The sequence below is a fragment of the Mustela lutreola genome, chromosome 9 (genome assembly GCF_030435805.1).
Source record: "Mustela lutreola isolate mMusLut2 chromosome 9, mMusLut2.pri, whole genome shotgun sequence".
NCBI lineage: Eukaryota > Metazoa > Chordata > Mammalia > Carnivora > Mustelidae > Mustela > Mustela lutreola.
In genome coordinates, this window is record NC_081298.1 from 10,309,104 (window position 1) to 10,333,233 (window position 24,130).

The 24,130-nt window shown below is 55.1% G+C and overlaps 1 protein-coding gene across 2 annotated transcripts; it reads left to right on the plus strand.

Annotated features, from left to right (window-relative positions):
* The first annotated feature begins 3,232 nt into the window (after positions 1-3,232).
* KCNG1 (potassium voltage-gated channel modifier subfamily G member 1) lies at positions 3,233-23,920 on the plus strand. Of its 2 annotated transcripts, XM_059133740.1 has the most exons (4): positions 3,233-3,473; positions 11,413-11,512; positions 14,224-15,029; positions 19,181-23,920. In XM_059133740.1, exons 3-4 carry the CDS (start codon positions 14,250-14,252, stop codon positions 19,949-19,951), a joined length of 1,551 nt encoding a protein of 516 aa, XP_058989723.1. In that variant the 5' UTR covers positions 3,233-3,473; positions 11,413-11,512; positions 14,224-14,249; the 3' UTR covers positions 19,952-23,920. The 2 variants fall into 2 exon arrangements, with proteins under 2 accessions (XP_058989723.1, XP_058989722.1); XM_059133739.1 differs by lacking the exon at positions 11,413-11,512 and having other exon boundaries at positions 3,234-3,473.
* Positions 23,921-24,130: the final 210 nt, after the last annotated feature.

A 24,130-nucleotide genomic window follows, 5' to 3' on the forward strand; every position in this document is an offset into this window, starting at 1 on the left:
CTCCAGGCACCAGGACAGAGCTTGCTTGGGGTGTCTGAGGCACACAAAGGCAGAATGCCTAGGGCAGAATGACAGTAAGTGGCCGAGGTGGCCCCATGAAGGCCCTCCACCCCACCCTACCTCCACTCCTGAGCAGCACTCTTGCCACTGGGTGTGCATCCCGCAGATCTCCAGGCAAGTCCCCTGCCAGGAGAGCCAAGGGAGAAAGATCCCACCTGTCACCCCCTCTCCAGACTCCTGTCCTGTTGCCAGTTGTCTTGCAATTCAAAGCCCTCCCATCTCAAGGGGTGGAGGATGGATAATAAAAATTTTGGACAGCTCTGGCTAACCCTTCCTGCCATGGAAAAACAACCTGGAGCTTTATGACTTACTGACAGTTGGTTATGAATGGGAAGGAAACCATATGCTTAAGTCACTGACAGTAACTCCCTTTTAAGGTGTTTCTCCGGGCCAGGAAAGCCCCAGACTCCTGCCCCCGACCTGTTAGCAGCTTTCTGCCCCTGACAGGCTTGGGCTTTAGGTCAGACAGGCCTGGATTCAGATCCAGTTCTGCATTGACTGTGTGGCCCTAGACAGTCTGCCAGCTCACACTTCCGGGGACCCCCTGGTCGCACGAATGACATGATGTGGGCTGAGGGACCGACGGGCTGAGGCGAAGGGGTGTCCCCGGCCCAGCAGCAGCTCGCCACTCACTTGAGGGATGTCAGCCAGATCTCTGTGTTTCAAAAGAAAAAATGTCATGTGAAATCTCCCGATTTTTAAAGGCTGGCAACTAATTCACGATTTAAAAAAAAAAAAATTAATCCCACAGAGCCAAAGAAAATGGGTCTTCGAGCCAGAGCCAGAACCCATTTTGTGCCTCTAATGCCTACAAACTGCCCTGCAACCTGCCTGGCCCCTAGTAGGTAGTCAGCAAGCATCGATGGTTCATCTTTCCAGAAAAACCTTCCCTGGCATCATCAACGTGCATTTCCACACAACAGCTTGGGAAGGAATGCTTCTTAGGAGGGAAATGAAGATATGAAGAGAAGAGCTGAAAATCTGGAAGGCTCTAAAGGGAGGGAGGAACTGCAAAGAGGGAATTCCTTAAAAGGATTTAAAAGGATTTTATTGGACATAGTTTAGCACAAGTCAGGGATAAGATCAGGCAGTAATGTAACTCCTGGGCACAGCAAGTGAGTCTGTGTCGGGGAGTGAGTTGGGGGGTGTGGGAAGAAAGGACTGTCCCTACTGATGGTCTCCATCCAGTGATTTAGAGTCTTCTGTCCACAGGTCACCCAAACACTTGACTCAAGCACATAGTGTTCTGATAGGCCCAACCCCAAGAGACAGTACCCCTCTCCCAGGGGTGCTCATAAGGTCCAGCTGACCTTACACCCCCACTGGATCTCATCGATCATGTGGGTTTTGAAATCAGACCCAGCTGGGATGAGCTTCAAGTTCTCAACATCAATGGTTCTCAAAGTCCCAGACTAGAAGCATCAGAATGACCAGAGAACTTACTAGAAGGGTCCCACCCCAAACCACTGAGTCAGAAATCGGGCGAGGGGTGGGAGGTAGCACTTCTGTCTTTGTCCTGTGCTCTCCAACAAGTCATATGCGCCCCTGGGATGATCAAATCTACCCTCAAAGGATTGTCCTGAGTGTTCCTCCTTCAATAATTTCAGGAACCTGGTCTGTCTGTGCCTGGCAGTGTGGAAGATGCTGGAAGGCTAGCACATCGATGGAGCTTCGTGTCTAGTCGGGAGACAGACAATAAGCAAGGAAAAAAAGAAAAGACATAAATGCCCATTTTCAGACAGGAGAGGAAGACAGGGACCTGAGCTACCACAGAGGGCTTGTTCCTCCAAGTGTGCTCCGAGGACCACCTGACCGCCAAAGCACATCCAGACAGGAAGACCTCTCGTACACACCCTCCGCAGCACCTCTCTCTGCTGTCCCCGCTGTTGCCTCAAATATGCGTCCCTCTCCTTCCTGCTGCAGGGTCATTGCCTTCATCATTCCATCCCCCTGGAGAGCTCTCTTCAGATCCTCCTCGTTCACGGCTGTGTAAATGTTCCCTCCTCAGCGGTCTAGCGAAAACGGTCTCTCCCCTCGCTGTGTAACCCACCCCCAGCTCTGGCTTCTTCCTTGCCCCCCTCACAGACTGCAATCATGCTTGTCAGCGGTTTTCATGATTCAGCCAGAAGGTGAGTTCTTGGGGACAAGTCCTTGTCTGTTGTGGTCACCTCCGCGGCCCCAGGAAGCCACTGTTTGCTGAACCGACACTAGAACCCTGTTTCTCTTCCTTAAGTCCCAGAAAGCGTGGGCGTGCACCTGCCGAGGCTGCTCCCGTGGGAGCTCTCAGGCCCCGCCCACAGTGGGGTTTCTTCAACGCCTTTCTGGGTTCTCCGACCGCGGCGGGAAAAGGCAGCAGAGACTTCAAGGAAAAGAGGAAAGGAGTGTGCGAGGCAAAGGACCCTAGGAGGCCAGCCCTGCGGTGGCTCTGGAGAAAGCCGTCCAACCCGACCCCCAGCAAAAGCGCAACTCCTTCCAATTTCGAAGCGAGCCATCGCTCCCGACCGGCTGCCCGTGCACCAAGGGGTGCTGGATCCCGGGACCCCGGGACCCCGGGACCCCGGGTGTGAGTGCCCCGCGTCGGCCAGACGTGCAGACGGCCAGACCACGGGGACCAGGAGGGAAAGACGCCTGACGGGGCAGGTGCCGTCCCTAAGAAGTTGACGCTGCCAGGCGCTTGCAGCCCCTGGCCCGCAGGGGCACGAGGACCCCGCGGGAACAGCACACGACAGGCTACGACATGTGGCCCCCAGAAGGCTGAAGGGCGCGCGGCCCCGGGGCCGCGGAGCGTGGGCACTTCGCGTGGCACGTGTAGACCCGGGGCCGTGACGCGAGGGGTGCAGAGCCACTGGGGCCCCGGAGCGCGGGGCTTTGGGGGCGGGGGACGCACGTGATGAGGCGCGCGACCTGGGGCGGGGAGGGCGGGCGGCGCGCGGACGGCTCCGGGGCGGCGAGCGCGGGGGAGCGCCGGGGTGGGCGACGGGCGGCCAGGCGGCCCCGGGCGTGCGGTCCGGGCCGAAGCGCTGCCCACCCGGGCGCGAGACCGGCCGGAACCCGGCGGCAGGGCGAGGCCGGCGCCGCGCTCTCCGCCGCGCGCCCACTCTCCCCGCCCCGCGCGCAGTCCCCTCCCTCCGTCCCGCCTCCTGCCCCGTCCCTCCCTCGGCGGCTGCGGCGCGGCGCTCCCGGCGCACTCGGAGCCCGGCGGGGACCGGGACGCGGAGGCGGGGTGGCCGAGGGTCCGAGTGCGGGAGCTGAGCCGGGCCCGGGGGCCGAAGTTTGCCCGCGGCTCCGGGAGGCGGCCCGGGCGGCTCCCAGCCCCTGCTCGCGCCCTCGCCCGGGACCCGCCGGCCGCCCGGGGGGACGGCAGCCGCGGCCGGGCCAACTCCGCCGCGGGGACGCCGTGACGGGAACTTGAGGTGGGAACTTTGCGCGCGGCGGCCTCGCGGAGCGCCGCCGATCGGCCCCCAGCGCCTGTATACTCGGGCTCGGGCTCGGGAATTGGGGGCTGCACGTGGCCGTGAACCCTCGGCTCCCCTGCAGGGGCACCGAAAGCCGCGGGGCGGGGAGGCGGGGGCGACGGGGGACCCGGGAGCGGCTGCGGGCGCCGGCGTGGGGCGCGCTCGCCGCAGTCACGGTGCGGGTCCGGCTTCAGTTTTTTCCGAGCCATCTCCGGGGTGCGAAGTGCTGGACGTGCTCCGCGGAGGTGACGGGGCGGGGGGCGCCTCCTGGCTGTGGCAGAGGTTTCTGGATCCCGGGGGTGGGTGGGGGGAGGAGGGAGTGTTGGGGGGAGGTGGAAGAGGGGGCGCCCACCTCTGGCCTATTCACTCCATCCTCGGGCATCTCCACCAGCGGGCTTTATTCATTTACTCCTTCATTCATTTACTCAGCTAGCTTTTATGGAGCGCCCACTGTGTGCTAGGCGCTGGGGATTCCAAGACAGCTGTGTTCACTGGAGGCTCTAGCATCTTCTAGGGAAAGTGGGTGGCCGCCTCCTCAGCTTCAGGGGCTCCATACCCGGGAGGGGCTCAGCCTGGATGGACCAGAGTGTTTGGGTAAGGAAGGAAAAGAGAGAAGTTCTTTCATTCATGGATTGGACAAAGAGGGGTTGAGCACCTACTATGCACAGCTCACTATGCCAAGGGCCCAACATGCATTATTTCATTCATTTAGGGAGCAGTTAGTAAGGCGTTGAGCTGGGACGAGAACACTGAAGCAGAGGGATGCAATCAGAGGGAAGCATCTTGCAGCTTAGAGAAGAGTAGGGGTCAAGCCCAAGCCCTTGCCTTGAGGAGGTCCGGGGCTGGTCCGGGGCTGGTCCGGGGCTGGTCCGGGGCTGCCCGGTGGCTGACTGCAGCAACCCCCAGGTGTATATGCAGAAGCAGAATGGCCTTTCCTCCATTCATGGAATGCAGTCATCCCAAAGAGAGCGGGACAGCTGGACTAGGTTCTCAGATAGGACGAAAATGTCTTCAAAAACGTCCTTAGGGGAGGCTGATTGTGGAGAGGCAGTGTTGAGAAATACTGAGATAACCCGACCAATGAAGGCAGGCTCCCACCAAGAAGGGTTTATTAAAGTTGTCTGTTCACCAGGCATTTTCTGAAGCACTTACGGGGTGCCAGCCACCAAAGTCACCCAGAGGATGACGGACAGATGGGGACATCTCTGTCGCTGGTACCTTGAAATAAGGGCAGGGGAGGTGCCATGAGGAAACAGGAATTGCTCTGATTCATTTTGGGGTGGAGGGTTCCTGCCTTGATGAATCTAACCAGAGGTTTATTCACTAGGGTGTGTCTGATACCCCACACATGACTGCAGTCAGAGTCCCTGCGGGGAGAAGGTCTCCAAGGGAAGTCTGACCTGCTGGGGCCCCGGGACCCTGTGGGCCATGTGGCCAGGGCCCTTTCTCTTTCTTGAGTGGATTTCTTGGGTTCTCCCAGACCTGAGCTTGGCCCTGGTATCTTCTGTCTCGGACCTCTGCAGAGGCCCCTCCTGAGTGGGGAATGAAGGAAGGTGTGTCCAAAAGACAGGCTAGGATGACCCCTGGGGATGGACCTTATGGGTCATTCCCTAACACAGCCCATTCCAGTGGAAAGATGCCTGTCATGAAACACGCTCCAAACCTGTGGGGAGCTGTGAGTGGGCTGGAAACAAGGCAACCTTGATCTGTGTCCCAAAGTTTAAGAACCCAGGCTGGGGGCACCCTGGAGCCTGGTCAGGACAGCGGGGCCCCAGCAAGAGGCTTGCCAGATGCCCCCGGGGAATGTGAGAGCAGAGAAATGTGTCCTGGATGCAGGACATAAACACTCAAATCAGAATGAAGAAATTAATCCCCCGCACCCCGAAAAAGTGTCCTGCCTGGGCTGTCTGAATACATCATGAAGCGTCAGCACTTCTTATGGCCAAAGACATGGGGGTCTGGGAACCCACTCTTGGTTGATTTGTTAAACCCAGAAATGGAGTCCCTGGGTGGGAAATGGTGGCCTCATAGAATGAACGAGAAGGGGTAGGCAGGGAAGTCTAGTGGCAAAGCACTCAAATCACTGTGGGCCGTTTTGATGACCTAGACAGTATGTGGTTAACAAAATCAGGGCACAAAGGAATGTGCCACAGACAGAACCTGCACTTGGCCTCAGATTTGTCCCTGCTCTCTGGGGACTTTGCCCCACACCTGCGTCTCCCCAGGCAGGCAAGTACAGCCAGGCTCTCCCTCCTTCCTCACTGGGCCACCACAGCTTACCACGCACACTGCAGCCTTAATGCTTCCTGAGGCCTGGAGGGACTGAGAATGCAGGTGTCCCCCTCCAGCTGCAGGGGGTCCACGATGCTTCCTTCCCCCCCGGGGCTGGTTCCTCCACTGACGCCTGCGCTCACAAGTTTCCCCGCTGCAAGGAGGCAAAGAGAAAAGGACCCTTGGCTCCCACCCCAAAATACATCCCGGTCGAAGGCAAATGTGCATTTGCTGTTATTTTGCCAGAAGCAGAACAAGGAGGCTCCAGAGGCCACTTGGTCTTTTTATGGAGACTCTGGCACATTTTCTTTTGGGGGGCAAGTGGCGATGGAGGGAAAAGCCCGGCTCCCAGCAGCTACATCTTCAGCTACATCTATGTCTTTGGCTCCCAGCTCTCGAAGCAGGGCTGAGATCCTTCCGGCGCGGTTGCGTGGTGATGAGGATGGACAGCAGGTAGCTAGGCAAGACAGATTCTCAATGCGGGTGCTGCATCTCGGGGCGGTCCAGCATGCTGGGACCCGGGCCAGCCTACTGGCTGGATCCATTTTGATTAACGTTTTAATTGGGAATTAATGCAGCATGACCCGCCTCTGAGTCAGCCCAGGCAGGAGCCCTAACCCTGACAGATGAAGCCACGCTGGCAGGAGAAGGCATCGTGGGGAGATCTCAGAGTGAGGGAACGTCACAGGCTGAGAATCCTGATGGGAGAGGAAGAAACCAAAGCCCGAGCTGCTCAGGAGACAAACGCTTTTCTTTTAGAAAGTTGCCTTTGAGCTTGTGTTCATTCCCTCCTGTCACAATATTACCTCCACGTTAGTGGCTTAAAGGAACACAAATCTAACATCTTACAGAATGAGGGATCAGGAGCCCAAAATGGGACTCCCTGCCCTAAAATCAAGGGGTCAGCGGGGTCATGTTCCTCCTGGGGGAGAATCCATTTCTCTGCCCTTTGCAGCTTCTGGAACCTGCCCACACCCCTGGCTTCTGGCCCCACATCACTCTGACCGCTGCTTCCACTCTCCCATCCGCTTCTCCAACCCTGACCCTCCTGCCTCCCTCTTAAAGGATGCTTGTGACTACATGCACCCCTCCCCGATAATCCAGGATTATCAAGATAGTCATATTTCATCAGTCTCCCCAGCAAAATCTCTTCTGCCACATAAGGTCACACATTCTCAGGGTCTGAGGATTAGGACATAGACCTTTCTCGGGGGGAGGGGCATTATTCTGCCTACCACAGGGGTATGCCTCATCAACTTATGTTACAGATGGGGAAACAGAGGCTCAGCTGAGGGGGTGACGACATCAGTACCAATGTGAGAGGAGAGCCAGCACCAAAGCCCCACTCTGGAAAGTGTTTTCCACTTCACATGCCTCCTTTAAGAAAGGAAATGTGAGGGGAGGTGCCAAGCTTGCTCCACAGAAGCCATTCTAGCCTAAACACGGAGCCCTAATATGTGCAGACACAGCTCCAAGTGCTCACAGATAATGTGATGGTGACTCCAGTTTGTAGCTGAGAACACACAGGCACTGAGAGGTGAAGTCATTTTTACAAGGGTGCACAGTGAGAAAGTAGGGAAGCAGGCAGGCCAGCCGGCGGCCCAGAGGCCACACCCTCACCTCTGACATTGTTTACGGCACCAGGAGAGCTCAGGAGAGGACAAAGCAGGAGAGCTCTCCGCCCAGAGGCCAAAATGGCAACTCAGAATTTGACAGCTCAGTGGTTTTGTGGATATCTTGCTCTGCTGTGTGCAAATATACACTAGCAATCAATGTGTTTCCCCCAGCCACGGGTGACTGCCTGCTTCTCCCCATCACAAAAGATTTTCCAAAAGCTCATCCATAGACACAGAGAAGAGAGACCCAGTCCCTAGGTTGCGGCAGGAGGCAGAGACCTCCCCCTTCCTCTGGGAGCTAGTAATCCAGGGAGACGGTCAAATGCAGATGTCAGAGAGTCCTATAGGCGTAGATTGATTCTGGCTTTGTCACTTATATCAGCAGAGTCCTGAGTTTTTATTTAGCAAAGCCTTGATTTCTTCATCTATAAAATGGGGGTGTTAGTGGTCATGCCTAAAAGCTCACTGGATGAAGGCTCTTAGCACAGCGCATAGCACTTAGTATGCAGTTAAGGGTGGCTGTGGCTGTCGTCATTACAGCACGGTGAGGGAGCATCCCCCCTCCCACTCTCAGAAGAGGATCAGAGAGCTACGACCCAAGGGAGGGGCACAGGGCAGGAAAAACAGAGTCCAGAGAGACCCATGGTTTGTTAAAAATACCAGGAGGTATTTTAGCAGTTCGGATCAGTGCACACCAGTTTATGGAACCCGCTCATGACCCTGACGGGAGGTGGCGATGAGGGTCAGCGATCAGGTGACACTGCTAATCCCCGCAGCAACCTTCCATTCACCAGAGCCTCACAAGAGCCCTGTGAGCTGGTCATGCTTCTCCTTTAGGGAGAAAAGAGGCTCAGAGGGGGCCAGCGACACAGTGGGTGCAGATGGCTGTCTCAGGCCAAAAAGTCATTAGCAGGAGCAGCTGCGGTGGCCAGACCAGCCTGACCTGGACCTTCAGCCCATCCCACGCTCCCCCCCCACCCCCACCCCCAGGTCTAGCCCCTCCATTTGCAGCCGACGCTGACCGCACAGCAGCCTCTGCCACTCAGAACTCCTTACGGTTTTAGTGACCATTAATCTTGGAAATGAGTACTCAGCCCTCCGTCAGAGCTGGTGCACATCATCTTCCAAGAGGAGTTTCAGCAGTTCCATGGGCTCCCAAAGGGGAATTTGATCGAGGCAGCCCCAAGGCAGAAGGAAGATTTTTCTCTCAGAGCAGGAGGGTTTCTCCTTCTCCAGTGAAGTTCCCCAAGATTGGGACCCACAGAGCTTTCCAGGACCCCCAAAGTGTGGAGAAGTTGGTCAGGGGGTTCCCCACCAAAGTCCAGAGCCGCTCTTGAAGCCCCCAGCCCCGGAGGGGGTGTGGGCTACAGGTATTTAAGGCACACTCTCTTTTTATCTGTCTTGAACTTGAGCATACGTGAGCATCTGTAAGGGAGCCTGTCAAAAATGCCAATTCCTGGGCACCCCCCATACTCCGGGATTCCGACTACAAAGGTCTAGGGATGGTCCTCCGAATCTGTGTCTCCCCTGACCACTCGGGCCATTTAGAGTCTGGTGGCTTGGTTGGTTTCCTGCTCTTCATTTTTCTTTACCCGGATTAAATCCCAGAGTTGTGTTAACCACACTCCTCACTTCCTGCCACTGTTCATCACTGGCCTGTGCCAGGCTGTTTTATTCATTGTTTTCTCATTCCACACACCCCCCTCCCCTTGCTTCTCCTGTTCCCCTGCCCTGCCAGCCACCCTTTCCGTGGTGGATGTGCATCCTTCCTTGTGCTTGAGTCTCTGTCAAATTTGTAATGTGTGTGTTCATTTACATAAATAGCATAGTGCTATAAACTTCTGTTTCTTTTGCACTCGGCATCATGCTTTCAAGATCTAAATGTGTTGCTAAACCTACATCTAGTTCAATGCTTCTAATTCCTATGCGACGTATAGGAGTCTACCATCTGTGTCTACCACGACTCACTTGTCCATCTCACCCCACCCCCATCCCTCACCTGCCCACCCCTGCCTCAGCCCCAGGATGGACACCAGGGGGCCCCAGGCAACACAGGACCGGCATTTTTGTACTTGGGTCCTCTCCTGGATCTGAGTCCCCAGAAGCAGACCTTGAGTCAAGGTTCTGCGTGCAAATGATATATTATTGTGTCCCACACCCCCTGTGGCCCCAGGTCTGAGAAATACACCCAGGACTGGGATTGCTGGCTCATACAGCAGCAACACCCTTGCACGGGGCAGTACTTCCTCCAGCAGGGAGCTCTGGGGCTCAGACCAATGCCAGGTTCCAATCCCATTGGATCAGGTCAAGAAAGGAGTCACCCTTGGTGGGTGGAGAGAAAGATGACAGATCTCCCGCATAGTTAAAAATACAGCAGGTGTCTGTTGAGGGTCCACTGTGTGTCAGGCATTAGGCTAAGCACATAACCCAGGTCATCTGCCTTGGTCTTCACCATGACACAGGGAGGTAAGAACTTTTCATATCCCCATTTTACAGATAAGGACAGTGAGTCTCAGAGGTAAGACATGACTTGCCCAAAGTCAGAGTGACTGGCCTTGAACCCAGGTCTCTAGGTTTCAAAGTGCATGGGCTCTTCTGCTCCCCCGAGTTGGAGTAGTCAGCAAGCTGTCCCCCAAGCTGGAGTGGGACCTGCTTTTTCTGAATCTCCCCAATATTGCTATCTTAACTGAGCAGCTGAAAACAGCACAACCTCCTTACCTCACGTTTTGGGAGACAGAAGTCTCAAATGGGCCTTGCAGGGCTAAAATAAAGGGATCCACAGGCTGCATTCCTTCCTGGAAAGTCCAGGAACCAGGCCTTGCCTTTTCCAGCTTCTAGAGGCTGCCTGCTGTCGTCGGCCTGCGGCCCCTTCCATCTTCAAAGCCAGCGGTGGCCGGCCGAGTCTTCCTCACACCGCATGGTATCTGAAATGCTTTCCTGCCTCTCTCTTGCATCTTTTAAGGGCCCTCATGATGGCGTGGGACCCCAGAGAACCCAGGATCATTTTCCCATCTGAAAGGCAGCTGACTGGCGACCTTAATTCCTCCTCACATGTAATCTAACCAATTCACAGGTTCCAGGGATTAGGATCAGGGCATCTTGGTGGGGGCACAGCACTCCCTCTACACGTCTCCCTAGTGGGATCTACCTGCACTAGCCAGGCCCGGTGTGGAGTACAACTTCGACAGAAAAGTGGGTGCTGAGTGCTTGGTGCTGGGCACCGGGAGCGCCTCAGCCTCTGGGCTCTGCCGTTTCTCTGCTAGCCTGGCCCTCCTGTCCTCTGCAGCTCAACTAGGTCAAAACTACCAGCTGAAACACACACACACACACACACACACACACACACACACCACCACCCCCACCCCACCCCACCACCCCACCCACCCCCTCCGTCCACCATCCCACAGCCAGCAAGTGCTGCCTCTACAGGAGGCTCACCAAAACGCCCCCTAGTGTCTCCTCCGTGAATGGCACCACTGGAATCCATTCTGTCCCCTTCACCACACTCCTCTCCCACAGCAAGTCTTAGCAGCAATTCCTCCAAAGTCCATCTGGAATGCAGCCAATTCTCAGTCCCGCTTCAAGCCTTAGCTGACTCTTTCAAGAATGACTACAAAGAATTCCAGCCTGGTTTCCCATAGTCTACTCTTGAGGACCACCCCCAACACCCGACTAAACCCCAGCCCCTTGTCATGGCCCACTAGGCTCTGTTCCATCTGGTGTCTGCTTTCTCCTACTCAACTTCTCCCACCTTCCCCTCACTCACTGCACCCAGCCACTCGGCCTTCTCTTGGCTTGACCACACAAGCCCACCCGCAGATCAAGGAGCAAGCTCTTCCCATTCCCTCAGCCTTAGACACCCTTCTCCAGGTCCTCATAGGGCTGGCTCGTTCCCATCCAACCTCAGCCCCAAGGTTGTCTCCTCCGTGAAGCCCCTCCCAGACCACTCCAGCTCCTCTTGCTGTCATGTTCTTGCTCTATTTCCTGAAATGATTTGTGTACTTACTTAGAGACCACCTCTGCCACTAGAATGTCCACCCCCGGAGGACAAGGGCTGCGTCTGTCTTGGTCTCTGCTGTGCCTGTAGATCTGGCCCAGACCCAACACATGGTAAGTGTTGAATGACAGCTCAGGACTCCTTGTCATCTTCAGTATCACAGCCCCTTTCTCAAATGGCTTTCTCTTCCCAAGCATCCATAGACCCTCAGAGACAAAATCACTAAAATCCATCATGCTCTAGGACTGACAGACCCAACACTGTAGAGAAATGTTAAAAGACCAAACTTCTCATGAGGGTATCGGGCTGGGTGAAAAGTGACATTGGTTTCTAGAAGCAGGGCTTTGGGGCCTGTTTGATTTATGAACTTCGCCCAAGACTCTAGAGTCTAGCATTCAGAGCCATCCCCCCTCTACACCCATCAAACTGGGTGTCCCCAAAACCCAAGGCCAAGGAGAAGTGTGCCCATTCCCCATCTAGCAAATCCCAGCACCTGGCCTCCTGTGAGCAAGCAGCCTGCGCGACGCGGGTTTTCTCCTCCGTGCTAAACGGTATGCTGGGACAGGATAACTTTGCACATAAGAGATGCTGAGCCTTTAACTCACAACTGACAAGGGTCATAAGAGAAAGAAATGAGGGATCGCTAATTGGGGGAGTTCTGTGCCAGAGAGAGAGCTGGGAGCTTAAAAGACATTCTGTCTGTAGAGGTGATTACAGCTGAGGGAGTTTCACAAAGGCTCTTCCAGGCTTACAGGACCAGAGGAAGGTTCCTTTCCTTCTGTCACCATTCTTGCCAAACAGAATGTCACTTTTCCTCTTGTCTCTGGTGGCAAAGATAAAGCAGCTGAACTGAAAAGCGGTACCACTCATGTGAAGTGCCTAAAAGGGATTATTCTCGCTCCTCCAAGGGATTCTGGCAGGCTGTGCCCGAGGAGATGGGTTCCAATTTTAGGTGAAGTTAAGAAACATACTCAACACTCTAAAATCAGATCATTTTCATTTCAAGCGCAGGTGCACTTAGTTTTCTAGAACCCAATCTGTGAAACCGTAGCTTTCCCCAGAGATAAATGAGTGGAGGCATGATTTGTTTTATGTACAAGAATTTCTGTTAGGAAGGATCGTGTTTCGATGGACCTCCCCACCCCGGCTCCTGTTGAATACTTTCTTACCCATACAGGGGTGGGTGTGTGTGTGTGTGTGTGTGTGTGTGTGTGTGTGCACGCGTGCGTGCGTCCTCATGCATTTTCCCTGCACGTGTCCATGGCACAGATCTACACTCAGGGATTAGAAATGGAATTGATAGACTTTGCTGGTACCACTTGTTTCCATGAGGGACTGGGCTGGGGGGAGGGATGATGAATTTTTAAAAAGTAGAGTATTAGAATCTTACACCCTTTCTATAGATCTGCTTCATTCTGGAGAGCTCGGTGGCTATGATCTGGGGGTCTCAAACTCAAAGGCCTACGGGGGGCTAGGAGCGGAACATCCAAGAGTGAAGGAGAGTGGGTATTAGGGAAACAACTGGGAAGGGTGGGGATTGTGGTAGATTGCCACGTGTATGCCCTGCCTACGGGGAGACAGTCATTCCTCAGCTGGGATTTAGGCCACGTGTTGCCTAATAGTCTGATTTTTCTAGAGAAACCAAGAATATACATTTTTACAGAAAATGCCTCAATTTTCAAAATCTCCTCCAAGCCAGGCATGATATCTGTGAACCAAATTCAGTCTGCGAGCTCTGAATGAAAAAGCAACATCATTCTAGTGGCACGTACCCTTAGTTAGCTTTAAGGGTTGGGAAGGAAGGAGCCCGTGTAAATGGGTATTTTGACCTCCGGTTTTCAGAAGTGTCTTCCTCATGTTGGCCTCATTCAGCAACTCATTCGGCAGCTACTTCTTTGAGCTTTTACACTGCTGGGCACAGAGATTCAGAGCTGAGCAGAGCCCGGTTCTTGCCCTACAGAGCAAGCCATCTCGCACAGGAGTCGGGCTTGCATAGTTATAGTAAGGATGACAATCAGATACAGGGGTGGGAGGACTTGATTTAGAGGGAAGAGCCAAGGAAGGCTTCCTGGAGGAGGGGTCATCCCTGTCCAGCTCACCCCATAGCCTCAAGTTGTTGGATGGTATACGGGCAACTATGGCACTATTGTGATAATCGTGCCTTTCTCCAGACCCTGCCTCTTACTTACAGCTGATGATACAGGCTTTCCACTTATGGAAACAATATAAGGAGTGCCTTGAAGGTAAACACAAATAGTCATAATAGACAGCAAGGACCAAGTGCCTCCTGTGGGCCAGGCACTGTGTTAGTAGATGCTCTTAAGCACATAATTCATTCAATCTTCTCAACAATCCTACAAAGTAGGCGAAATGGCTGTATCCACTCTACAGATGAGGAAATTAAGAAGCATGCCCAGGCCAGGAGGCTCCAGAATCTGTGCTTGTAAACACAAGTGCCTGGAAGTCCAAGTTCAGTGTGCAGCTGGGGCTGGCTTCGGGTGTGGACTCTCCTCCTGGCTTGTAGGTGGCTGGCTTCTGTGTCCCACTTGGTGGAGATAGAGGGAGCTCTGGTGCCTCTTCCTCTTCCCATAAGGGCACTGACCCCACCCCTCATGACCTCAGCTCAAACCTAAGCACCCTCCCCTCTGCCTGCCTATACTGACCCACAGGGGTCAGCACCGCCCCGCCCCCCGCGCCCCGGTGAGTTGGGAAGAGGAGAAGGGGGGGGCACGGTTCTGTCCCCAGCACCGAATACCGGCTGAATGGGCACCGTCAGCCCAGACTCCGGCCTCACTGACGGTCTCTCTTCCCTTCTCCACCCCAGGCGCGAGGGGGATGTGAAAGCCCAAAATGACCCTCCTACCGGGAGACAACTCTGAGTACGACTACAGCGCCCTGAGCTGCGCCTCGGACGCCTCCTTCCACCCGGCCTTCTTCCCGCAGGGCCAGTCCCTCAAGGGCGTCTTCTACCGCCGGGCGCAGCGGCTGCGGCCCCGGCCCCAGGACGCGCCCCGCCAGCCGGGCCAGCCCGAGGACCGGCGGCGCCAGATCATCATCAACGTGGGCGGCATCAAGTACTCGCTGCCCTGGACCACGCTCGAGGAGTTCCCGCTGACGCGCCTGGGCCAGCTCAAGGCCTGCACCAACTTCGACGACATCCTCAACGTGTGCGATGACTACGACGTGACCTGCAACGAGTTCTTCTTCGACCGCCACCCGGGCGCCTTTGGCACCATCCTGACCTTCCTGCGGGCGGGCAAGCTGCGCCTGCTGCGCGAGATGTGCGCCCTGTCCTTCCAGGAGGAGCTGCTGTACTGGGGCATCGCCGAGGACCGCCTGGACGGCTGCTGCAAGCGCCGCTACCTGCAGAAGATCGAGGAGTTCGCCGACGTGGTGGAGCGCGACGATGATGATGAGCCGCTGTCCAGCGAGGACCCCGACAGCGAGGGCCCGGCCCAGGGCGAGGGCCGCCTGGGCCGCTGCATGCGGAGACTGCGCGACATGGTGGAGAGGCCGCACTCGGGGCTGCCCGGCAAGGTGTTCGCCTGCCTCTCGGTGCTCTTCGTCACCGTCACGGCCGTCAACCTGTCCATCAGCACCCTGCCCAGCCTGCGGGAGGAGGAGGAGCAGGTAAGAGCCACAGCTGTGTGCGGGGGAGGCTCGCTGCTGCTGCCGGGAGGGAGAGTCTCTGAGTCCAGGAGACAAAACAGTCTGCTGGACCCCTCTCTCTGGAAGTCCGCCTCCTTCATGCCGGCGCGGTCACCTCCACCAGGAGGCCTTCCCTGACTGCGCCGGCTGAGCAGAATCTCCAGTCCCTTCTGACGTCCCCTTTGCACGTATGTTGTCCACCTCCACCTTCAAACACGAGCTCGAGCTCGGTGCCTGTCGTGGTCTGTGTTGTGCCCCCAGAGTCTAGAACAGTGTGGAGCATGGACGAAGCCCTCAGCCACTTTGTGGAAGGAGCAGATGAGTGAGTCCAGGAATGATGTGATGTTTATTGTGCCTGCCCCTGAGCCAAACGCCGGCTACATCAAGAATTATCTCACCCACATGAGCCCTATCTCAAGCTTCCTAATTCCCTTGTTTAAAAATATTCCAGATATTTTCTGGGTTTTGCATATAATTTTTATTGACAGCTGTGCATGTGTGCATGTGTGCTCAAATAGCGAACATCTCTGTGTTAAGCAAGAGGATGTAAAATGTTTACTCCATGGCCTGACCGAGGTGTGAGGTCCGTTCTCAGGGGTAGCACTCGGCAGGCAGCTACCAGCAGCCAGGGGCTGGGCTGTGGTTCTCTCTACAGCTTATATTCTCAGTGACTCCCAGCAACCCTAAACGGGAAGCGTTCTCATACCCAGCTGGCAGATGGGAACAGTGAGGCAAGGCAGCCTGCCCAGACACAGGTCTGCCTGAGTCCAAGGTCTGTGTTCTTGAACAAAGAAGTACGGGTCCCACATGGTAGCCTGGACTTCATATACCCCCACAGAAGTGTGTGATTGGCCCACACTGTGCTCCCTAAAAATTTCACTTGGTTGCCAATATTCAAAAGTAAAGCATCTTGCATTTAAAAATTCAAACTGTCAGCTCCTCAAAATGTATATGGTCAGGTCCCCTGGCCTGCTGTCCACACAGCAGCTCTGGGTGGGAGCTGAGTCTGTGGGAAATATGTGCTCCCTAGTTCAGCTTCCTAATATATGAGACTTTGGGGCATTTAAGTTGGGAGCTTTTCCCCACATGGGGGTGGGGAGGGGGGGCATGGCAGGTTCTAGAAGCAAGTGTTAAGACAGACCAAAACATTCAGACAAGTACAAATTATATAAGCAATGGAGAAATAGGTATGCTGTATGAACTCAACATGAATATCATGCAGCCAGCATTTATTGAGCACCGGCTGTGTACCCTGCATGTGCTGAGTGCTTCACAGGAACTCTCTGATGGAACATTGGAACCTCTCACCAGGCGAGGGTTTTTCCACATACATATATAATGCAGGAACAGGTGGCAATGGCTATTGCATTTATAACACATGGAGAGGCGATGGGTTTCTGACACTTTTTTATACACAGATTTTTAAAGTATTATAAAAGTAACACTCAACCAGTAAAATTAATTTTTGATGAAAAGGGGGAGTGATGAGGAGGGCAGAGCTAGAGCCCAATGGCCTGAATTTGAATCCCACGTGTCCACTCTGGCTGCACATCTGTGGGCAAGTTACCCTCTCTGTGCCTCAGTTTCCTCACATGGCCAGGGGGGCTACACCAAGTCTCACTTCACGGTGTTGTGAGGAATCAGTGAGTGATTCCCTAGGAAGTGTCCAGAATAATGGCCAGCGCTGGAGCATGCAGGCAGTGCTAACCATCAGGGGACGTGCACCCGCCAAAGAGAGAGAGAGGAAATGTTTGTCATTTGAGACCTTCTGGTCTCAATTATAAATTTTTTCTTGGCTCAGCATTGGCAATCCTGACTTTATCAGGAAAATATTAATAAAGCTACTGTTTTAGTCACCTTCTGACACTTGCTTTTTTTTTTTAAGGACACAGGTTTTTTTCTTGATTCAGTGATAACGCTGTTCTTTGACTTCATTTTGGAGACCAGTGGGGTTCACTGTTTCACTTGCTCCTTGAGCACACGTTCGAGGGCCCGCTGTGTTCAGGCATCGCCTGGCATGCAGGGGGACCAGAACAAGTTCCAGCTGCAAGGACTTCAGGTCCCATGGAGGAGGGTCAGTGACACCCCTGTGACCATAAGTGTGAGTCACAACTGAAGGGGGCTCTTATGAGAGGCCCATCAACTGCATTGGGGATACGAGGAGGAGGCCCACTCCAGGAAGGCCTCCTAGAGGAGGAGGCTTCCGATCCCAGAGGGCTGAAACCTCATGGCCCACCGAGTGCTAGTTCATTTCTGCAGCCTCTAACTTATTCCTAGAGAGAGAGCTGCTAACACGGCTCTCATAGAACCCAGCTGTGCCCAGGAATGACAGATGCCCCAGGCTAAAACCACGTGTGCCTTTCTGCTCTGTCACAGGCTGCTTTGAGATTGAGCTCCAAAGCCACTGGGGACGGGCTCCCATCCAGTTCCATGCCAGACAAGAGGGACCAGCGGGCAGCCCGCATGCCAAATGCAGCACAGAGACATGTTCAACATGTTCGAACCACAGAGTGTTCTCTTTGTATTGATTTAAAACCCAGGAGATTTCATGCTAAAGTCCACACTTCCAGGCTCTCTGAAAACTTCAGCGTGGCAGCGGCCTCTAGCCTGAATTCTCCTGGCGCAGCCATCAGGAGGTCCCTAGCAGGACAGCTGCGCTCTTTGGCTGGCCTCCACCCCACCTGGCCCAGCTCCCTCGGGTTCCCCTTGCCCACCTGGCCCTGAGTTGGCACTCCCATCTAAACACCAGTCCCATGAGCTTCCATCTATCTTGGTGACAAATGCGAATTGGTCACTTGTCGCATGTGGGGTTGTTCCAGGCACCGGTGTCCTAAGAGCGAACAGCACATAAGCTGCTCCTCCCTGGGGAGCTCTAATCTGCTGGGACAGAAGAGCAGGGGAGGCAGAGGGTGGAAACATAATAAACATGATACATAAGTAACTTATAAAGCATTTTAAACGATGAGGAAGCCTCTGAATAAACAGAGTAGGAAAAGGACACTCAGGGTAGAAGATAAAGGGAGAGGGGACTGGTAATGGAGGGGGTCGTGAAAGGCCTCCTGGGGAAGCGATATTGAAGCAAAGAGCAGGAAGAAGGGAAGGTAGGGCCATGGAGGTATCTGGGGGAAGAGGACCCCTGCAGGGGGAGCAGAAGGTCAAGGCCTGGCTTGGAGGTAAGGGGAGCCTGGGGGCGTGGGGACAGTCTGGAGAACACGAACACGGCAGGCAGGGGGCTAGGAAGTGGGAGAGGTGGCGGCCAGTCCGCATGTGCCGTCGAAGGACTCGAGCGATCTCTCCTGAGCCATGGAGGGTGGCGAGCAGAGAAGTCACGGGATCTGATTCACGTTCTCAGCATCCCTCTGTCTATGTGTGCGGAATAAACCGTAGGGACCAGGGATCCCGGGAGGGAGGTGCCTGCAGCTGTCCAGGCAAGAGAGGATGGTGGCTGGACCAAGGTGAGGGCAGCAGACAGAGGAGAAGTGGTTTGATTCTGGAATCGTTTTAAAGGAACAACCAAGGTGATTTCCTGAGGACTATGTGAGAGGTGTCAGAATGAGGCTGAGAATCCCATCCTGAGCAACTGGAAAGGTGGGATTACTAAGAAGGGAAAGCACTGGTGGGCGGGTGTGCAGGAGACACTAAGAACCGCAACAGGCTAAAGCTTAATTGCTTCCACCCCCAAAAAACAAATGATAACTATGTGACATGATAAAGGTGTTAGCTTAAGGCTACAGTGGTAATCTTATTGCAATATATAGATGTATCAGATCAACATGTGTACCTGACACCGACACAATATCATATGTCAATTACATCTCGGTAATGATAATTAAAAAAAAAAAAACAGCAGCCCGGTTTGGGACATGATGAGTTTGAAACGCCTATCAGACACCCTAGGAGTGACATCCAGGAGGCAGTCTATCTGGGGTCTGGAATCCGGGGGCGGCAAGTGGGGGCTGGTGAGAGAGAGAGATGAAGAGGGGGGTCATTGCAGGGACCTCAAGCCCTTGGCCTGGCCACGCCCCCCCCCCAGCTGGGCATGTGAGCCTCACTAGGGCAGGGTCAGGGCAAAGCACACCAGTCTGGCTGGTGGGACCACTGACCTCTGCCCCAACCTCCCCCCTCTCTCCCAGGGCCAGTGCTCGCAGATGTGCCACAACGTCTTCATCGTGGAGTCGGTGTGCGTGGGCTGGTTCTCCCTCGAGTTCCTCCTGCGGCTGATCCAGGCGCCCAGCAAGTTCGCCTTCCTGCGCAGCCCCCTGACGCTCATCGACATGGTGGCCATCCTGCCTTACTACATCACCCTGCTGGTGGACGGCGCGGCCGCGGGCCGCCGCAAGCCAGGCGCGGGCAACAGCTACCTGGACAAGGTAGGGCTGGTGCTGCGGGTCCTGCGGGCGCTGCGCATCCTCTATGTCATGCGTCTGGCCCGCCACTCCCTGGGGCTGCAGACACTGGGCCTCACCGCCCGCCGCTGCACCCGCGAGTTCGGGCTCCTGCTGCTCTTCCTCTGCGTGGCCATCGCGCTCTTTGCGCCCCTCCTCTACGTCATCGAGAACGAGATGGCCGACAGCCCCGAGTTCACCAGCATCCCCGCCTGCTACTGGTGGGCCGTCATCACCATGACCACTGTGGGCTACGGGGACATGGTGCCCAGGAGCACGCCCGGCCAGGTGGTGGCGCTCAGCAGCATCCTCAGCGGCATCCTGCTCATGGCCTTCCCCGTGACCTCCATCTTCCACACCTTCTCGCGCTCCTACCTGGAGCTCAAGCAGGAGCAGGAGCGCGTGATGTTCCAGAGGGCCCAGTTCCTCATCAAGACCAAGTCGCAGCTGAGCACCATGTCCCACGACAGTGACATCTTGTTTGGAAGTGCCTCCTCGGACACCAGAGACAACAACTGAGCCCAGAGGACATGACCCGTCACCACCGCCACCACCAGGAGCTGCCCTCCCTGCCCCCTCCCCCAGCTCTGCCTGCCCTCTGCGGCTTGAAGCTATGGCCGTTGCTCCCAGACGACTTCGAAGGCACGTGCGGCTCCGAACGCAGCCCCGCATGGGACCGGCTGGAACCACACCCCAAGAAGGACGTCTGCAACAGCCACAGAGGGGTCCCCACCGCTCCACCTCCACAAGTGAAGCCGTAGTGGTTCAAGAGCCCAGCACACAGCTGTGTTGCCCCCCACCCCTCGCCCCGCCCCATATCGGTTCCCCCCAATAAGGAGATGGCTTTGTTCTTTCTACCATGTAAATAACATGCCCAGCAAAGACTTGCTTTGTGGGTCCGCCCGGAGGAAAAAGGACAAATGACACCAGGAACGTGGGTGTTGAGTGTGGATCGTGTGCAATTAAAGAAAACCGATGAAAAAGAGAAAATGCCTTCCATGGGGCTCCGAAGAGGGGAAGCTGTTTGCCAGCAAAGCCAGCCCGCGGGGGTACTGGGACCACATCTGGCCTGTTTGCTTGGGTCGTTCAGGCCTGGTGGGGCCCAGTGGGGTTAGAGAACAGGGAGAGAACAGACACCTTTGGGGAAATTGTCAGTAAACACCGCGTTCCCTTCCTGCTTTTTCTTGGATTCCTCCTACCTCCTGGTCTCTCTTCCTCCCTCTTTCCTTCTCTTCTGTCCTCTGTTTGCTTCTTAGGTGCTTTAGGGTTCTCAGACTTTTCCCCCAAGGCACCCCAATGGTTCAGTGGACACCAAGGGGCCTGTCCGCATTGCCAACTACAGGGGTGAAATCACTTCATTTATCTTTTAAAAATACTATGGATTTTCTTCTCTATTCCATATTCATTTTAACATTCTTAAAAAAAAAAAAAAAAATGCGTTAAATCACCTCCCTGGATATAAATCTAAAGCTGGAGTGGGGTTGATGCTTTGGAAGGGTGGGTCATAGGCCCCTCGGCAGTCTGGGAACCACTGTCCGGGGCCCCCAAGGCCTCCCTGTGCCCTCCAGAAGCCTCCCGAGCACCCTCCCAGTGCCCTCCTGGCTACAATCTGTTCCTGATGCACGTTAGAGACAGCCCCTACCCCCCTCACCCCCAACCCCCCGCCAGCCAACAGATTCACTCAGCCCGAGGGCTCCAGAGCCCTTCAGGGCTAGGACAAGGAGGCGGCTTCACCCCCAGAATGAACCACAGCCCGGCTTCACCCCCACGGGTACAGCAACATGGCTTTCTTTATCCCAGACCTGCTGCTGCCTTGGCCGTGACCCCTCCCTTGGGCCGGCAGCAGGAAGCGCGCTCTGACACAGATCTGACCATCTGACCTGGTGACCTGCGTCCACCTGGGGCCGCCCATGATATGGAGACTAAAACCCAGATGCCCCGTGTGTTCCCTGCCACTCGGTCACGGTCTGTCTCCTGCACAAGGTCAGTGCTACTCTCGCGCTGTAAGGCCCTACGGGGCAACGCCGCTCACTGCTGACTCCCAGCACCGAGCCCTGGGCCCGGCACCTAGTAGGTGCTTCCGAAATGTCTGGGGAGCAAATGAATGCGGGGAAACGGGAAAGAGGACCAGAAAGCAGAAAGGCCTTCGAGCATGTCTTCTCTCTGTGTTGGGTGGGGAGGCCTGGAGATCTCAGCACCATGTACTGCGAGGCTGAGTGGAAATATCCTGTGAGTCACGAGGGTGTCGTTAAAGGCTCCCCTGACACCTGCTTCCCGTGACTCACGCCTGAAAAGGAAGTTTTCCGACTAATTAGCTCTACCTTCCCCAGCCTGCTGGGTGTCACAGCAATTGGGCCCTACCACCATGGTAATAATACCTTAGATTTGTGGGATGACCTTTCTTTCTCCCTCCAAAGTGGCTGTGAGAGGCAGGAGACAACTGAAAATGCTAAACAGAGAGAAACATGACAGAGGGCCGTATACAATGGAGCCCTGGAAAACTCAGTGGAGTGGTAAAGCAAATACGTCTCGAGGTGGAGGAGGGTGCCCCAAATGGGCCAGCACTGGCAGGGGAGCTGGGCCCCCCACACATGGAGGACAGAGCCTAGCACTGTCCAGAGGAGGAGCTGGGGTCATGGAAGGGTTGAGACTTCTGCACCCAAGACACCCAGATGTAGGCACCCTCCAGACCTCCCCTGAGGGACTGAGGACCTCTAGACACCTGCACACCCAGAACGTGGCGTAGGGTCTTTGGCCCTAATTAAGAATTAAGAGGCCTTGGAACTCCTAACCAGCTGCTTCTAGGGCAAAAGGGACCAACTTAACAATGACCACTTTTGCGGTTTTTTTCTGGCAAAGTGGAATCTGACGCAGAAAGCCCAGCTGGAAATCACACTGAAAAACAACCCCACTCATTGAAGCGTGGGGGCAAATTCCTTGCCCCTGCCCTAATGGGGCTTCCCTTTGGACTCTGGTACAGGCAGCAGAACCTATACAGCTGGGAAGGCGATGTGCGAGTCACGGCTCTAGGAGAAACAGCAAAGCAAGCCTTTCCAAATTTGTTTTATTTCTTGGGTCCCATGGTCATCCTCCATCTCCGATTTAGCTCTCGGTGCCTGCAGGACTCACTGCGGGGGCTTGGGAGTGCAGATTTAACAGCCCGGATTCTCGAGCCCTACCCCTGAGCATGTTCAGGACTTCTCTCCTTGCACACAGAATGTATAGGGAAGCCAAAAAAAGACCCAGTAATCAAGATCAATCATATTTTAATGCAGCTTTTTTTTTTTTTTCATCAAAATTAGGGGCACCAGGCTGGCTCAGTCAGTGGAACATGTGACTCTTGATCTCAGGGTTATGGGTTTGAGCCCCACGTTGGGTGTAGAGATTACTTAAAAAAAATAAAATCTTTAAAAAAGAAAAAACAATCAAAATTAATGCCCCAAATCCACAATGAACAAAATATCTGAATTTTAGGTAAAGATGGGCTCTGCCTTTGCACTCGCGTGATTCGGCCCCATGTGTTGCTCCCTCGTTCTGATCCTGCCCCGCCCCCCAGGCATACCCTGCAAGACCCCTCCAACTGGCCTAGGGCTAGTCATCCAAGAAGGGCAGGTGGGAGCCGTTAGCCAAACTGGCACCCACAGCTGCTGGGGCATGCGTGCCCATCCCGCTGAGGAGGATGAGGACAGGCACCAAGACCACCTCCCACCGCGCAACCAGAGCCGTGTGAACTGAAGGTGATAACTTCTGATGTTGGTAAGCACAGTTACCTGGTGAGGGGTGACTGGGACCAGGGAGCGGTGGAGAGAAGCCACTTAAGAAAGTCAGGGAAGGGGGCCGCCTGGCTGGCTCAGCCAGAGGAGCATGTGACTCTGGATCTCTGGGTTGTGAGTTCGAGTCCCACATTGGGTATAGAAATGACTTAAATAAATAAAGTGGAGGGGAAAAAAAAGAGGGCCAGGGAAGGTCTCTCTGAGGAGGCGGCCTCGATCTGAGAGAGAGGTGTGGACAGCGATCCAAGCCGAGGGGACAGCCCAGGCAAAGGCTAAGAGGTGAGGAAAATGGAGACGTTGTCCAGTTGTCAGGGGAGCACGTGGGCATGGAAACTCATCCCTGCTGGGCACATCCTTCCTCCCAGGGAGAAAACAGATCTGCAAAGTGGACACTGAGCAAACATTTCCAGCGAACTTCCTCCGAAATAGTCTTTGTCACAGCAGATGGGGACAAGACAACCAAAAAACCAGAACCGGACCCAGCCCCTGCCTCAGAGATGCTGATAATCTGATGGAGGACAAGGCACGTGAGTAGACATTTCCAGACACGTGGAACGATGGGCGTGCGGGCCCGGGGCTGTCGGAGCGTGGAGGAAGACAGACGTCAAAGAAAGCCTGGTTTCCACGCAGATTTCCATTTGCTAAAATGGCTTCACGTGTGTTTTCCTTCCGAAACCAATAAAGTGTTCCTCCTACCGCACGTTCTGTCTCTCCCGCTCTGTCTCGGACCTCTCCCCATCCAGGCCTGTCAGCTTATAACGGGAATCTGTCCACTTGGGTCCCGCACTGGGGCAGCCCCCAGCCTCTCGGTCCCGGATTGTTGCCAGAGCCTCCCCCCTGGTCTCCCTGCTCTCCCACCTCCCCTCTGCACAGCAGCAGAGGAGCCCCATTACAACCCCAGTCAGATACCGCTCCTCCTCCGCTC